At 48.1% G+C, this 17,949-nt stretch overlaps 1 protein-coding gene across 7 annotated transcripts in view; it reads left to right on the forward strand.

The window, feature by feature from the left end:
• The window catches only part of LOC309855559 (polyprenol dehydrogenase-like), a 209,327-nt gene that overhangs the window by 17,371 nt on the left and 174,007 nt on the right, over window positions 1-17,949 (forward strand). For all 7 annotated transcript variants that reach the window (XR_014306859.1, XR_014306860.1, XR_014306861.1 and 4 more), the window contains exons 2-3: window positions 8,599-8,706; window positions 14,854-14,922. Coding sequence is in view for 2 of the 7 variants with exons in the window: in XM_082715948.1 (XP_082572074.1) it covers window positions 8,599-8,706; window positions 14,854-14,922 (177 nt within the window). In the remaining 5 variants the exon portion in view is untranslated. The remainder of the gene's footprint in view (window positions 1-8,598; window positions 8,707-14,853; window positions 14,923-17,949) is intronic.

Consider the following 17,949-nt stretch of genomic DNA (forward strand, 5'->3'; position numbering starts at 1 on the left):
GCTCTTCAACGTTTGTTCAGCAGTGTTTTCACTGCCCCTGAAGAAAGACCCATGCGAGGGGACCTAAAGTGATATCTCACTGTGGTTTTGGTTTGCGTTTCCTTAAAGGAGGACAGAATGCCCGTGAGACCCTCCCAGTCCATGAGTCATTTCCAACATAATGGGACAGAAGCCATGGGACAAAGACTCTTTGTTTTTAAATTGTGTTTTGAAGAGCAGAATGTGTTATTTGAACTGAGCTTATTAGACTTTTTACAGATCCCGTAATTCCTGTGCAGTTGCCAGAAAGGATATGGAGAAACCTTGTGTTCCCTTTCCCCGGTTTCCCTCCGGGGATAAAACTTACGAAGCTGTAAAGTACGTGATCCCAGCCCTCGTGACTGCAGGAATACCATCATTGCTGTTTTATCCATATTTCCTCATTTTCCTGGGCAGCCACCTGTGTGGTGGTGGGGTGACCCATCTGGGATGTCCTTGCAACATGAAGGATGGTGCATCCCTCCAGTCATGGGGGGGGGGGTGACCATCCTTTCTGTGTCAAGACACAGGTATGTTCCCTGCCCCCAGATTCCCAAATGTTCCCCTCTTATAGCTTTGCTACCTCCTTCCCATGTCTATGCACGCTGCACCCGCGGCCAGCCACTCGTCCGTTCTCCGTTTCCACAATGCCATCATTTCAAGAATGTCACATAGATGGAGTCACACACAATGCAACCTTTTAAAATTGCCTTTTTTTTTCTTTTTACCCCCCCCCACCCCCCAAACTCAGTATAATTCCACCGGAGGGTCCTCCCAGCTGTGTCTGGAACAATAAGCTTTTCTTTCGCAAGAACACCTGTAAAGACTCTTTGCATAAAATGACATTCACACCGAAGATCTTTGTCTTATCAGCAGGGCAGGGAGGGTATCTTTTTATGTTTGAGCCTCTTTGCGAACCCGTGGGAGTGCGTCTGTGGGAGCAGCTCTCAGCATTAGAGCTGCTGGGTCAGAGAGAACAGGCACGCACGCCTGCTTTGCACAGCCCTCGGCACCTCATCTGCTAAAAGGACAGAGTCTTGGTGCCCTGTGACTCGTTCTGGTGCGAGCGTGAAGTTTTGGGACCCACTGTTGTGATGGCTGATCACGAGTCAGCTGTCTTCCTTTCGTCGTGTGTGCTTAGAGGAGTGTGTTGCAACGCTGTTTTACACGGGCGTGTTTTATGCACTATCCATGAGTCCCTTGTACGTTTTCTTTGGGTCTTCGGAAGAGGAGAGAAGATGTGCATATCCTTGTACGAGACCCCTTTACGAGCAAGGTCGCTGCCCTTTTTCTACGGTCCGCATCTGTTGTTTGCCTTTACATGTTACCTGATGGACTTTCAACTCCTTAGGGTGAAACCCTTTCTTGACGTGCTCCGCCTTATCCGCACGGATTCTGCGCAGTCCTTAGAAAAGACACGGTCGCGGAGGGATCCAACCACCTCCGCCTCCCCTTCTGTGTTTACGATCGGATTTTTAAATATTTGAAATGTTGAAATATTTAAATCACTCACAATATTTTAAACAGTTCAAGTATCTGACTATGTAAATTAAACAATATTTTAAACATGGCAAGTATCCGAATCTGTAAATTATTTCAGCCGTATTTTAAATCTTTCAAGTGTCTGAATATGTAAATTATTTTTTAAAAATATTTCAAGGGGCCCAAGTATTTGAATCTGCAAGTTATTTAAAGAATATGGTAAATCTTCCAAATATGTCAAAATTTAAATTATTTAAATAGGATCATTTAAATAAACAGTAAGTACATAAACAAAAAATAATCCCAAGAGTTAAATAATTTTAAATCCTTTAAATCCTTCGAGTATTCGAATATTTCAATTATTTGAATAGTTGAATCTGTAAATGATTCCAAGATTTTGATATTTTGGGTATTTGCATATGTGGATTATTGTATCAGTATTTTTAAATATCTCCAATCTTTAGCTGTGGGAGGCAGGTCTTATTTCCTATGCTGTGGTCAGTGAGATGCAGACACAGAGGTCTGACATACAATTGCTTCCCTACGAGCTGGCCCTGGCGGAAGCATGAGGTCAACCCGCCACATTTCAGTTCTTAAAAAAGAATAATGAGCCACGAGGGCTCTAAACATAGTCCGGGCTCAGGATGGGAGCTCCTTCTCCGCTCGGCCTGCAAACATCACTCCTTTGCCAAGCAGACGGGCTTGGGAGGTGCGCGTTGCTTTTCTTGTCATCTGAGTCGTGGGCTTGCCCCCCAAGCACATCAGCTGGGCGGTTCGGGGAGGAAGGCGTGAGCCGTGACCCTGGGCGGCCTCCCCGTACGTCCGCAGTAGCTGCTGTCCCTGTACAGACCGATCAGCTCACAGCTGCCACCTTCCCAGCGCTCCTCCCGATGCCTGTTGGAGGTGAGCTGGCCCGTGGGACTTGGCGATGGTGGGTGCTGGTGTGCAGGACACAGAATGGCATGTGAGGGGATGGACAGGGATCCCCTGTGTCTCATTGCAACCGGGTTTTAGGGGGAAGCATTGAAGGCATCTGGGCTGGAGCTGACTCACCTCTGGGTGATAAAGGAGCAGGGAGAGGGACTGGCTTGCCGGTGCTCCTTGGGAGCCTCGCTAGCCAGGCTGGGGTGGCCTTGCACAGATGTGTGCATGCATGTGCACCAATCTCTAGGGTGCAAAAAAAGGTATGTTGAAGTCTTAGCCCCTGGTACCTGTGAAGGGGATCTTATTTGGAAATGGGGTCTCTGCAGGTGGTCAAGTTAAGATGAGGGCAGTAGTGAGGGCCCTGATCCCATAGGACTGGGGTCCTTATAAGAAGAGGGGATGTGGACACAGACACGCACAGAGGGACAACCATGTGCGGACACAGGGAGAACACAGGGTCTACATGCCAAGGAAAGGCCTCAGGGGAAACCAGCATTGGCCTATCTATCCATCCATTCATCCATCCATTCACCTACGTCTCCATCCATCATCATCCATTTTAACGATCATCCCTCTCTTTATATATCTATAAACATATATATATGATATATCATCTCCCTCTCTATGTGTATATGTTTACACACACACACACACACACACACACACACACACACAAATAATTTAATTTTAATCATTTTAAGGAATTGGCTCATACAACTGTGGAGACTTGTTAAACCCAAATGCTGCAGGGTAGAAACGCAGGGCATGTTAACAGTTTGAATCTGTCTGCTGGGAAATGGACTCTGGCTGGGGCGGGGGGTGGGAGTGGGGACCTGTAATCTGTCTTTCTGCAATGAACACCATCAACTGATTAGACGAGGCCCACCCACATTCGGCAGGGAAATCTTTACAGTGTGGGGATTTCAGTTAATCGCAGAGCCCAGAAGTTGCACCAGCAAGACCTGTTTCAATCAGAAGCACATGGCTGTCACATCCCTACCGAAGTAGATGGAGCTCCCATTCTCATGCCCTCTGCTGGGATCCAGCTGGGCACGGGGAGTCCCTATGCACTTGGGGTGTCCGTCACCCACGCCCCATGTCTCTGCAAGCCCAGACACCTGTATTTGTTTAGTATCAGTGAGTGCGCTGTGCAACTCCAAGCCAATACCAACTCTCCGGGGACAGAAGGATCTCAAGTGTGACCAGGAGAGGGGGAATCTTAAGCCACACACATCGGGATGGCTAAGACCTCCCAGCACGGATGATGGAAGGGAATTTCGGGGGGGGGTGATACCTGTGTTGGAGCCCAGTGACAGAAAACAGTGTGTATTTAAGCCAATAGGAGGCCCATGTTGGGGGGAAGCACTGGGTCAGCTGCTGAGAGCCATCTCTGCTATTATTTCCCTTTTCTCCTTGGCTGCTAGGAAGCTCAGAGCTGAATTTGCCCTCAGATCTCCAAGGCAGGGGTCTTATGACCAGGAGAGCTGCATATGATTTTTAATCTTCTTGGCTGGTTCAAATCTATCTCAGGGACTGACTTTTAGGATTTGATCAATCCTTTATTCACGTGCATTGTTTAACCAACTTTTGTACATTGTACTTTGGCACATTCAACATTTAACCCCCCCCCAATTTTTTTTTTTTTTTATTTCAAATTGTTTCTTTTTATTTGGATGAATCCTGGGACGCCTAATGGCTGGGGAACGCATGTGTTTAAAATTTGAAGTCAGGAAAATACAAGTGTTCTTTTTCCAAAGGGCAAGTAACACGCGGTAGGGGAAGGCTTAGTAACAGCTGTCTTGCAAAATTAAGTTTTCCACTGTAAGTTTTTATATCCGGAAACAATACCCATGACCTCGAGCGGTTGGTGCCATTTATCACACTTTTGGTGATCCTTGTGTCTCATAAATCACAGTTGTTGGCGAAGTGTGTGTGCATCTCTTTATTTATAGATCGGCATGGAAACGGCTGTGCGGGTTTTTGCTGTGAACGAGTCTCCTCCTGTCTTCACCAGCCAGGGCATATATTTCTGGGGTACAGCCAATAATTACTGGCTTTGGAGCACCCTGTCCTTGCCACTGCCTGTCTTTGGTGTGATTTGGTTCCGTAGGCCTCCTTGTTCCATTTTGAGAACATGTGCCACGTGCCGAGTCCTGATGGGGGCGTTATGGTTCCAGGTCCACGTCTTCCTGTTGTTACTTTGGGGCCATTTCACAGAATAAGCTGATGCAAGGTCAGGCTTCTCCATCTGAGTCGTGTGCCCAGTAATTTTGGCTCCCGATTTTGGGGGATGGAATCCTGGCCCCCAAAGACGTCTGTGTCCTAAGCCCTGGAAACTCTTAAGTCATGTTGTCATGAAGCTAAAGGCAAATAAAAATTGCAGATGGAAATTCAGATTTCCAATCAGCTGACCTTGAGATGGAGATTTGTGACCTCCAGAACTGTAGGATGTGTTTGTGTTTGGGTGGCACTGGTTCTCAATGGATATCCACCCAAGCTTGGAGAGAGGGGACGGACTTGCCCCATGGGCCCGTCACTGGGCACTTGACTGTGTTTGGGATGATTATATCCTATCAAAGATAGGACTGATTGGCAGCCTGAGCAGGTGGTTGGAGTCCTGGCTAGTTCAGCCCTGTGCTCCTTCCCACCATGACCTACAGACACCTCCCTGGAGAGGCGTAACCCTGTTGGAAATATGCTCGATTATGACCTGGAGCTCCTGCTTCTCACCTGGGGCCCAAGTGCTCTGTGGACTCTTCTCGTGGTTGAGAAATATCCTGAAACAGACATGATGAGCTACGTAGAGATGAAATCTTTTTAGATTTCCAGGGTCAACTCACTTACGGCACTTGGGACTCAAAATTACGGTATCAGCTGGGAGATGACTTCAGGGACCCCCGCGTGGGCTGAGCCATGCTTGGCAGGAAGCCAATCCCACTTGCTTGGCGCATCATGGCCTTGGGAGAAGACATTCTGAGGACCTGTGCCATCCTTGTTCTGGCCAAATGGAAGAAGACACTGGATGCAGACCTGTTGGGTAGGAAACGACCTTCAGGGCATGGAGCAAGCAACCATGGGCCTGGAAAGACATTTCATGGACTCGCTCTGTTCACCCAGAAACATCATGGTGGCTTAGAGTAGGGTGTCCATTATGCACCTCCTGTTTCTGATCCCTGCAAATACCTTTCATACTTAGTATCGAAGCCCAAGGAGCATTCTTTGTGAAGATGATGCTGTCCTCAGGAGAGCATTCTGGAAGACCACCTGCTGCTCTTGGCGTTGAAGGTGGTTCAGGGTTCCTGTGTCCATTTCTCACTGATAAGCTAAGGAGTCAGACTGGATCCTGGTGGTCATGTGGTTTCTTAGGGACCCCATTCCTGGGTGGTGGGTGTAGACGTTGCTCTGTCATCATGCCCGTTCCTCACATGCTTCTGTTTCTCTGCATGTCCTGAGCATCAGGCAGGGGATCTGCCTGGGATGAGGGCATCTTGTCTTAGCCCATTTGGGCCACCATAATAAACACACCATGGAGTGATTTTGTGGGGGGGGGGCTTCAGCAGCAGACACTTACTTCCCACCATTGGGGTGGCTGGATGTCCGAAATTAAGGAGCTGCTAGAATGGATTTGTCGATGGCGTTCTTCAGGCTGGGTCCTTGCACAGTTGAAGGGTCCTGGAGTCTCCTTGGGGTCTCCTTTATAAGGACACTAATTCCATCATGGTGGCTCTGCCCTCATGACCTGGGGAACTTCTAAAGATCCCCCACCTCCACTTTCATGACCTGGTCACCTCCCAAAGACCCCCACCTCCACCCTTAGCACCTGATGACCTTCCAAAGATCCCACCTCCATCCTCATCACCTGATCACCTCCCAAACACCCCCACCTCCAATCCCATTCCATGGGAGGGTTGGCCTTCAACACATGGATTTTAGGAGGAGATACCCACATTCACATCATGGCACATTTCCTTTGGTCTTTTGGGGTAGGTGTGGCCTTCAATCTGTGCTTGACTCAGCAATGGGTGGGTTAGCTCATTAAGTCCGTGAACATTCATGGAGCACCAGCCTGACATATGCCATTGGGCCAGGCAGTGAGGAACAGGGAACTTGAGAGGAGGCGTGTGCACCCAGGCAACCCTGGCCGAGGGGGTAGGGCAGGCCAGTCAAAGCACACAGTTGCAGAGGGTTGTTCTTCCCATGTAGGGCACACAAAAGCCTTCTGGATGGGATCCTGGGCACAAATGAGCACCCCTGGGCCCGTACGACTGAGACAAAGTCTTGACTGGGAATGGCTGCCATGTTGCACGGGGATTATCCCAACAGCAGAGAGACCTCCCGCATGAGTGCAGATACCACACTTAGAAGTACATATGAGCTCTTAGTGCTTGCATGACGTCCCACAGGACCATGAGCTCTTTCAGGGCATTATTCCCTAATATCTTCATAGTTTATTGGTTTATCACAGCCACTCAGGGCTGCTGACCGGTGTCTGTGTGTCTGTGAACACCAGGGACACAGCTGCAGGGAGAAATGGAAGGTCTGGTATGGATTTCCAGGGCACGTTCCTAGAAGTGGTTTTGCTGCAACAGCCTGAATGTGTTTCAGGTTGCACCCAAGGACCCCCACCCACATGGGAGTTCCCCTTCTTGCTTTGCTGCCCATGGTATACATGAACATGCGAGCACTGTGACAGAGAAGCATGGTGTCAAAGTGCCTGCTCTTGTCAAGTCCAATGGTGTCTCAGTGAGTTCTCATGAACATGCCTCTCATTGGGCAAAGTCTCACATGCCTTTGTAAGGACTGTGTCATGGCGTATGTTTTCATGTTCACCCTTTTTATGTTTCCTCAGAGTGTTCTTTTTCTTGATTTGTAAGAACTCTTTACATACTAGGAAAATAGCCTTTTGCATGTGATCAGGGTTGTAAGCTTTTTTTTCTTTTTGTTTTAAATATATCATTTACTTCGAACTTTGCTTTTGGTGTTTTTTTTTTGTTGTTTTTCAATCAAAATTATTTTGGTAGCAGAATTTATCTACTTATTCTTCTCAACTTCAACTTTTGATTAGGAAGACGTTTCATACTCTGAGGTTAAAGATAAATGGATTCATGCTCCCCCCCCCCCCCCGAATATGTTCATGGTGTAACTTCTACCCCATGGCTAATTTTGATGTGTAGATGGGTCTAATTTTGCCTTTTTTTCTTAATGGCTATTTACATGTTCCAACACCATTTATTAAAAAGTCCATCTTTGGGGTGCTGGGTGGCTCAGTCGGTGAAGCGTCTGACTCTTGGTTGCCGCTTAGGTTGTGATCTCAAGGTTGTGAGATCCAGCCCTGCACTGGGCTCTATGATCCGTGTGGAGTTGGCTTGAGATTCTCGTCTGCCTCTCTCTAATAAATAAGTAGATCTGAAATAAAATAAAATAAAAAAGTTCATCTTTGTCACCTTCATCAAATGCTCCAGCTCCCAGGGCTGGCCGGTTCCTAGAGATAGCATGTGGCTCTCTCAGGAGCACAGCTTTCCAACGCAAACCAGGCAATCCACAGTCCCACCATGTCCATAACCGCGTTGTTGGCCAGTGTCTACCCTGCCCACGCAAATCACCACAGGGCCAGGGACACACACATAGGGACAGCCCCTGTGACCCAGAATCTGCTGAAATTATTCGCATCAGCCCATCCTAAACCTGCTGAGCCTGCTTCCTTGACCCATTTCTTCCCACAATAGAGACTCTTGTCCACGCTTCCGTGTCCCTCTGCCTCCTGACCCATCCTACTGCTTCCCCATGTGGGGGGTGGCGTGGCATGCATGTCCCCTCCTCTTGGAAACTGTGTTCTACAAACTCGTTGCAACAGCAGGCATTCATCCCCTGGTCTGTTGTCCTCCTCCATACCTGAGACGTAGTAAAACCTACTTCCTGCCCCATGTTGCCTGGGAGTGTGGATGCTGGGGTGTCATCCACGCTCATAAGTGCTACTCCCACGTTGGCTCCCGACCTTTCTGCCCATCATTGTGCTGATATTCTCGTTGGGTCCTTCCAAGGCTCCGCTGGGGGTGAGCAAGCGTTTATCAGGTTTCTTTGACCGGGTTGGAATGACTTAGGACCAATCCAACCAATCCGCTTCTAAAACTCACATTGATTATATATATATTTTTTCCTTTTCTTCTTCTCCAGTTTTGGCCCCACAACCCGACCGCGTTGCCGTAGTGACTGGAGGCACGGATGGAATCGGCTATGCCACGGCGAGGCACCTGGCGAGACTCGGCATGCGTGTGATCATAGGTGATGATTGTGTTGTTGGCTAATGGAAGATACTCCGTCATTGGCTCATACAGAAACAGTGATTTGCTTATAGGTAAAACCCATCTGGGAAACACCTAAGGTTGCCCTTGAAAGGACTTCGGTCCTAGTGCAAGGAAGACCCATATCATTGGCCTCTTTTTACCCTAACCACCTCTTTAAAGACACCCTCTCCAAATAAGGTCAGGTTCTGAGCACCTGGGGTGTGGGGGTCCAGGCCTCAACATACGAATTTGGGGAAGACACGGCGTAGCCCAGTGTCGACTTGGAACAGGTGTTCAAAGATTGGCTTCCTTTGAAGCTGCGTCCCATAGACTACATTGTCCATTCTTCTTTTGAAACGCTCTCTCTGCTCCTTACCCTGGTGTCTAACTCCTCTTTGAAAACGAAGGTATTTTCTTTGCCTGGGAAAGCGAACAGAGGTCAAACGAACCCATTGTACTTTTGTTAATTTTCCCAGTGAATTGGGGGTAGAATTTTTAATCTGCTGGGAAAAATGATACTGTGCACATTACCTTCAAAAAAAACACTTCATGCTAATTATGTCTCCTGTTGACATGATTGGCATTAAATTAATACCTTTTGTGGTGTCTGTTTTTACAGAAATCATATTATACGGCTGCTTTTAGGTGTTAAGGATTGTTTTTACTTAAGACTTTCTACATAATATTACCCATGGTCATTTACTTATTCAATAATGATTTATTTCTTCCTTTCTCCCATTTTTCTCCTCCATCTTTTGCCCGCCATCAGTTTTTGAAGGGTAATTTGGGGTCAGAATTTATAGTTGGGGCAGGGTATTTAAACATGCATGTGTTCCACTCCTTCCTGGCTCTTCACAAGCTCGGTCTTTGGACCCCACAAACATCCAGTGATGCCTAAATGCACAAACTAAAATCCACACCATTATAAACCAAATGATACTGCGATGCAGATATAAAAATATGTAAGAACACAAACTTGCCACATGATTATAGACATGAAATCTTTATAGGACAAATAACATGACGTACTTGTGGGTTCCATAACTCCTACTGGTTGGAAGCTGTGACGATCTCAAACTTTATTTTGAGTCAGCTTTAACACCTCAACTTGGGTCTGAAAATATCTTTGGTTTGTGTCGGTGGGCAAGTCATAGACCCTGCCCTGGCATCTGTGTCTTGTCCGCATTTGGACAAGACATTAGTGTTGGCCGTCATGATGACGTTGATTACTTGTGTTTAAACTCAAAGACCCCCTTGCGTTCCATGGGAGAGGGGATCTCCGAGGGGGCTCTTAACCCAGATGGAGAGCCCCCAGGTCTAGCCAGTGTGGCCTTCTGTTGTCCTCACAGAGGTGTGACTCACCTGGATATACTTAGCTGTTCATTCCTATAATCAACTGGACTCATGCTCCTAACTTTGATGTTTTTATCACTTTTGTCAAACATGACTCCACAACTTAAAATTTTTGTATTGCATGGCCTTTCCCATGGGTCACTCTTTTGAAAAAGTGCAGTTTCTTACAGTGCTTCCTCCCTCATGGACCCATGTGGGCACCTTTCTCTCATGAGCCAACTGATCTATAGAACGGTATACCTTTGCCAGGCTTTGGGAGGGGATGCGTACTTCTTGGTGGACCTCACTATTTTCCTCATCCGTGTTTTTTTTCTTCAGAGATGGGTCCACATCCCTGTTGTCTGAATCAATGTGGAAATGACAGAACAGTTTTTGACAACTCTTTGCAAGGACAGTCTTTACCAACATCCATATCTACTTCCCCCACCCAGATGAAGAACAGTCGTTGGCGGATGAGGGGGTCCTGCAGGACAGGGGACCCATCTGAGTGTGCATTTCTGGAACTCCTCTTCAATTTTAGCATCCACATGATGTGTTTCTCTCTCCCTGGGACCTGAGCACAGCAGGGAGACATGGTGTGTGATCAGAGGGACTCAGGTCTCCGGGAGACTACTGCCTTGTCTTGGATTTCGCCACCATCTGGGATGACTTGATCAGAGTAATGTCAGGGGGGCACCTGGGTGGCTCAGTCAGATAAGCGTCTACCTTTGGCTCACATCATGATCTTGGGGTCCTGGGATCGAGCCTTGCATCAGGGACTCTGCTCAGCGGGGTATCTGTTTCTTCTTCTCCTTTTGGCCTCATGCCCCAACTCATGCTCTCACTTTCTCTCTCTCTCTCTCTTAAATGAAGAAAATTTTTTAAAAACTAAAAACAAAAAACAATAAGAAAGTGACATCACATCATGGACAGAAGAAGTCAAAGTCTCCTCTGAGGGCCTGCTGGAGGTTGGCTTGTGGTAGAAGGAAGCGGATAGAGCAGGGTGGGGAGGACCCTCCAGTCTGAGAACAGCCAGGCACTGGCATCCAGCACTGGTTATCTCTGCCCCTTATGACTTCTCTAGTGCACCTGTCTTCTTCATCTTCTTAGTTCTTTGTGAAACTTGGCAATAGTACAATGCAAAGAAAAAAAAATTGTTCCCTTTCTCTGCTTTTTTGCCTCAGTGTGGTATTTTAAGTCATGATGAAGTCTAGATAGATGATTTAGGTCATGATAGGGTCTAGTTGGGTAAATCATGAGGAGGTCTAGTTGGGCGGATCATGATGTCTTCCTCAGGTAGGTGGTGATGAGGTCTAGTTGGGTGAGTGATGATGAGGTCTAGTTGGGTGAGTGATGAGAAGGTCTAGTTGGGTTAGGTGATGATGAAGTCTGGTCAGGTAGGTCATGAGGAGGTCTAGTTGGGTGGATCATGAGGTCTTGTTCAGGTAGGTGATGATGAGGTCTAGTTGGGTGAGTGATGAGGAGGTCTAGTTTGGTAAGGTGATTGTGGGATCTATTTGGGTTAGATGATGATGCAGTCTGGTTAGGTAGGTCATAATGAGGTCTAGTTGGATTAGGTGATGATAGGTCTAGTTGGGTTAAGTGATGATGGGGTCTAGTTCGGTTAGGTGATGATGAGGTCTAGTTTGGTAGGTTATGATGAATTCTAGCTGGGTCGCTCATGAGGAGGTCTAGTTGAGTGAGGAGTGTGATGTACAGACAGAGTGCAGTGAAGGCACGTGAGGGACCGTGTGGTACTTATGCATGTGAGGACTGGAACCTTGACTCCCCTATCACCCCCTCATTTAGGTGATGTTTGCTGAGACCAGGAACAGTCCTGCCTGCACCAAAGTTCTCCTTCTCTTGAAGTAAACAGAATGCTCCTGTGCTTCTCCCCTTCCTGTAGCTTCTTTCCCACAGAGCTTCTGGTGTCTGCACGGGTCACAGTTTGACCTGCGCAGTCCAATGAAGTGTGAACGTTCCCTCCTCCCCGCGTCCTTCAGGGCGTAACTGCATATATTCTGAGAGGGACAATGTTTCATCTTGTGTGACAGTTTGATACAAGGCCACCTAACACAATATTATCGTGGACACTTTAATGTAAATTTCACACTAAATGGAAACTAAGAGATGTGTATATCCAATTTCAAGTTTGCCAATCCCGAGTCCATTAATGTTTAAACAATAATCAGTTACTTGTTGAAGAATTGGAAAAGGGAATGTGGGTCCAACCCAAGCACATTAATATTGCCATAAATACATTAATTATTAAATTTCTCATTTGCTCACAATATCTCAGTTCTCATAGTTTCAAAGTACTGTTTTGGTGGAGGATCTGTCTTTATAATTCTTTATGAATAGCCATATAAAAGATGGCTTTTGAGACCAGGGGCAAGTAAATTTTTTTTTTTCTGGTGTGGACCAGATAATAAATATTTGCTTAAGTGTGTCTCTTAATGGTCAGCTCTGTCTTGATAGCCAGAAAGCACCATTGGCAATATTTAAAGCTATGGGTATGGCTGTTGTTCCAACATATATATATTTTTTTCTTTTCACATCAAGGAAATCATCGGATGTGGCCCCAGGTTCCTAGTTTGCTGGCCCTGATTTGGGTTCAATGTCTTTAAACTTAGCCCCCCACCAAAAGCATGAGCCAAAGGCAGACACACTGTGCTTGTGCCTACCTTCCATTCTGGTCAAGTACTCTACCTCGCATGCAATATTTGGTCAGTAAATGCAGGAAATCTCTAACGATTGCATAGGGTCAAGGTTCCATATCCAACTCTGGGGAGCCAGCTGATAAAGATGACCTTTGCCAAAAGAGTGCCTTGTCCATGCCTCTAATGCAATGCCTTAGGGAGAGTAGTGACTTGCCCATTGAGGGGAGGTGTTACCATGCCCAGTTTCCCCTTCTGGTTGGATGCCCCCCACTTTCTCTGGCCATTGATACCTCATTCGGAACGTGGAACATCTTCTCTCCCACTTCACGCAGGCTCCCACTGGGCCACCTTTGATGCCAAGATGGTGAATGCCAGAAGCGTACGTAGCCCGCCGGTGGATGGCTCTTGAATATTTTAAAATTGCATGGAAATTCCAAAATAAGGTCATGCATGTACACGGCCCCAGCTTAGAGAAAGGTGAATTTTATTTTGTTGTCTTTGAGGCTTAGAACATTTAGAGATGGAATATAACATTCCAGTATGGCATCCTGTCTGACTGTGCACCCCGCAACACAGGAAGACCCTCTGAGCAAAAATCTAACAACCGTGTAATATGCTCTTTCTTCAAGGGAGCCGAAGGTGTGAATACGATCACAGCTGCGTTTTCTTGACGTCTGCAACTTTGAACTCCTTTAAGGTGGTGGTGCCTTATATAATCCTTTAACTGCACCCCCTGAAGATGTCTTTTGCCATATTTATCTCAGATTCATCTCCAGCTGGAGCCAAAGACGTTACTGATTTCACAACGTTCACTGCTTCTGCTGTCTGTGTTTCCTTAACTCTTTGTTGTAAAGCCTTCTGCTTCTGGGAAGGGTGTTCCATCGGGGTTTTTTTTGGCGGGGACTGGGGACACTTGTCGATGACACAGACTAATTAATGTAGGAGCAAGTGGTGTGGGGGATCCATAGCAGAGCCCCTTGTACGTTAGTTCGAATATAAAAATGAAACAAAATAGAGGAAAACAGCATGTAGAAATGTCTCCGGAACGGATTGCTTGGTGATATGTCTTCATGGAGATCTCAAGAGGGTTGTACCCCAGAGAACACCTGGCCAGCAGCGGCTGGACGCAGGTGGGAGGGCCATGTGAGCCACTCCACCCCTTTAGGACCTGGTCCTCCCAGGCCAGGTGTCTCTCCTGCTGTCCTCATGCCACCTGTCACTTCTCGGGGCTCCAGGAGCTTCACTCCCACGCCTGTGTTCCTTAGATGCCAACTCCAATCGCCTTGTACAGAAGCGCTCCCATGACTCACCCTGGCAGGGAGTTTCGGGGTTGGCTCACTCCACAAAGGAGCTGAACATCGGCCTGCGGTCCAGTTGATCGTGAGCGCTGGGGTGTGGGAAGACAGGGTGTCCTGATCTTCTGCCCGAATGGCAGCCCCATTTCCCACACCTTAAAATTTGGACTGTGTACTCAGGGACGCAGTTGAAAACAAGATGCCTTCCTCCAAACATCAATGCACTACCATCTAGTAAGACACTAAAGAAACCTCCTTCACTATTTTAACGCCCAGATGTCACCATCTCTATTTTAACGGCGATGTCCCTCATACACAAAACACGCGTGACCATTCTTCTAAGCTCACGTTTCCCCAGACTGATCCCTGTGGAGTTTGTACAGAGTCCTCGATGAGGAAATGAGAAATCCCACGTTCATAGAGGGAATGGCCCACGGTCATTTTGCAGCTCAGACCACCAGTGAGTGGGGGGGGAGGCGGGTGTCCACTAAAGTTTCTTAGAAAGTTCTATGTGTGCTCTGATCTTCCTTCTACCATCTTTATGCTCATGTGATCCTTGGCTCTTGTCCCCCGCCCCATGTTCTTTGTGCCGCCAGCTGCGTCACACCCCAGTTATCGAAGACAGAGACATTCTCCTTCTTGCCATTGCAAGCTAATGGCAATCCTCCATCAGTTGGTATGTTGCCTTGGCCAAGGCTGTTCTGGTGGCCACGTTCCACACCAGAGCTCGGTGACAAGCCATAAAGAGCCCCCTTCAAGGTTGTGTTTTGCACCTCAAGACAACATTTTCTCGTGCTTGATAATGTCTGGAGGACCTGGCCACTGATCATACTTTTTTTTTTTTTTTTCCCCTTATAGCTGGAAATAACACTGGCAAAGCCCAGGAAGCCGTGAGACAAATACAAGAAGAGACTTTGAATGACAAAGGTAGTGTTCTCGAGCCTCGTGGGTCTTGTCCTTGTTCCGAGTTGGTGTTGGCAGCTGAGCTGCAGGCCTGGACGTTGGATCATGAGTGTGGGAGGGGGGAGGCGGCACTCGGGGGTGGGGATGTCTGTCTTGTGCATTTCTTCTGGGGAATTCCAGTCCCCCCGAAGAGTGCTGAATAGCAGTAAGCATGTCCCAGTGATAGCATTGCTCTGTGGAGGCTTCTGATGATGAAAGCATTTGAATGCACCGGTTGATTGCATATTTGTGACAGTGGCACCCTGTTTCCATTCCGTGCCCGTCTCCAGGGCTGGGGGGCCTCAGTAGCATGTCTTCATGCCGGAAGTGTTCGATACAACTGCCAGCAGGTACATCGACTGGTTGCCGGTTCTGCGCTGCAGATAATTCCATCATGGATGTGTCTGGCTCCGCCTTACTCTAGCAAATCCTGTAGTGCTTGCTCTCTCTACTTGTCCAACCTGAGGCGTGGACACCTATCTGTAACCCCTATCCTGGTTGCAAATGCTGTTGAGTACTTTCTGAGCCCTGCTTGTGGGCCTCATGTTTAAGAAAAGGAGACGCACGTCAACCATCTTGGACTGGACCCAACCAAGATGGCGCTACGAGCATATCCCAGACACTGGGGCTTCTCCGGTCTGAGAGCTTATAGTGGTTCTCCTCTTCCTCCTCCTCCCTCTCCTTCCTCCATTTCTTTTTCTCCTCCTCCTTTTAAAGATTTTCTTTGTTTATTGGAAAGAGAGAAAGAGAATGAGCAGGGGGAGGAGCAAAGGGAGAGGGAGAAGGAGACTCTACACAGAGCTTGACTTAGGGCTTGACCCCATGAGCCTAAGATCATGACCTGAGTCAAAATCAAGCGTCCGAAGCTCAACTGACCGAGCCACCCAGGCTCACCAGTGGTGATTCTTTTTACTAAGGCATGAGACACAAGGAAAGCCATGGATGGGCAAGTCTAGTGAACATCTGTCTCATGGTACCTTTCTTCCACACCTAGCTTGTCCAAGGAAGCTTTGAAAGTTGGCATTTCGCTCTGTGCACACAGTGTGTGCACACACGTCTGGGGGACGTTCCCGCTGCCCGTGACCTTTGTGGCACGATCCCTTTGATCCTGGGACAGAACGTGGAGGAGAGCTTCCCTGTAGCCCAGTGCTGGTCTGGCTCTTTGTAAAACACCAGGCAGCTGTTGCAGATGGGAGCCAATGCCTTCTGCCACCTGCCCTGCGCAGAAATGATTATGACAGATGATCCTTGTCCCTCTCCTCATTTACTGTGGCTCACGGGGGTGGCGTTCTCTAACACAGTTGTGTTCTAGTTCTGCAGCATCACGGGGAAACAGGCTACAAATGCAGATTCCTGGCCCCATGAGGAGCCAGAGCATTTGAGAATGGGGCCTGGGCATCTGCATTTCCCTCTGGTTGAAACCTCATGGCCCTGTTAACAAATGCATTAGCCCTTGATTTCCAGACCCAACGAGGAGTCTCATGAGAAACCACCAATCATGAGTTCTTTGTGACTTTTGAAAAATTCTGAATGAATTCTTTTAAAAAAAGGATAGTTTAAAGAACAGTTTGCCAAACAACTCAAGCAAGGAGGGAGCAAAGGTTCATTCATAAAGTTTAAGAGTTTCGCATGTTCTAAGAAAGCTGTAACCAATAGTCCTGTCAAAGGAAAGAATGTTCTAGAAGCGATTCCTAACATTAGAAATGGCTACTGCTGGCGTCCGTGCTGTGGGTTGAGATGCAGGTGTGGGTGTGCAAAGCCCGTGCATTCAAGAGGCAGCTCTTTGTTAGCTCCTCTGTGCTGAGCTGCAGAGTAGGCTGCCGAGGGTCTTAGGGTTTGCGAGGAATGAAGACAGTGGTTCCTAACTGTGTAGGACAGTGTGTTCTCTTCTGGGGGCAGGCATGCCCCTCGCGTCAGAGCTGACGTGCCCTCTGTTGGCGGCTTCTGTTTTCTTCTTTCCTCTCAAACGCCACCAAGTAGACCTGGAATTAGTGTCTGGGAGGTCCAGGCCCTGGGCTGGCTAACCCTGCAGGGGCACATTCGCAGTCCCAGGAACCTCAGCCCATCTCGATGCATGCTCTTCCCCATCACTGCCTCCTGCTCCCGGGCACGTCCGTTTATGAAAAGAGCAGACCCTTTGTGTGTACAAGAAACATGGCTGTGCGTCCTTGGCGGGGGTGGCTGGTCCTGCTTTGTTCTTTCTGCTTCTTAGAACAGGACCAGCAAAAGCCCTGAGAGGGGGTTATCGGGTCTTGGGTGTAACCTGGCCTGGGAGTGGTCATGTGGGGTCAGGGCGGCATCTGGACCCAAGCCGGGTGAGCCCTGAGGTGTGCAGCATGGGTACTCCAAATGGGGACCCCGTTCAAGGTCATTGCCTCTGTCGGTTATGACCGAATGGGTTCATAGGGTGAGCAGGGGGAAAGAGGTCTGAGTCAGACACACATATATACACACTCACACACACACACACAGGCTTTGAAGTGAGTTTTGGATGCAATGAATTAGACCAGAAAGTAGCACTGTATTAAATTTAGATCAAAAGCTAAGCCTTTGGAGGCGTTGGTCAGTGGAGGGCCCCCTCCCGGCACGTCAGGCGCAGGATGCTGGGGCTTCGCTGCGTGGGAGCGGGAGGGCCGTGGTCCATGAACAGACTTTTGCTTTGGCTGAATGTGCATCCAGGCTCAGGGCACCCCCCAGAGACACCGTCCAGACAACCAGGGGCCACTCCCTGTTCGTGGGACTGCAAGGTCACCTTCCTCTCAGCACAACTCCCCGCAGGCAGGCCCAGCTCAGGATGCTCTCCAGAGCTGAGCTCAGAGGGAGACGCTTCTCTCCAGACCAGCGTGGACCCACTGGAGACCTCCAAAGTTCCCATCCCCGCAACGCCAGGAACGCAACCTGGATTGAGGCCCACGGAGCCACACTTACTCATGGATTATGGCTCTTCTGTGATTTCCGTGTTGGGTAATTGTGTCTCTGTGGATTCTTTAGATTTTTTTTTAATTCTTTTTT

This window comes from Mustela nivalis (assembly GCF_964662115.1).
Source record: "Mustela nivalis genome assembly, chromosome: X".
NCBI lineage: Eukaryota > Metazoa > Chordata > Mammalia > Carnivora > Mustelidae > Mustela > Mustela nivalis.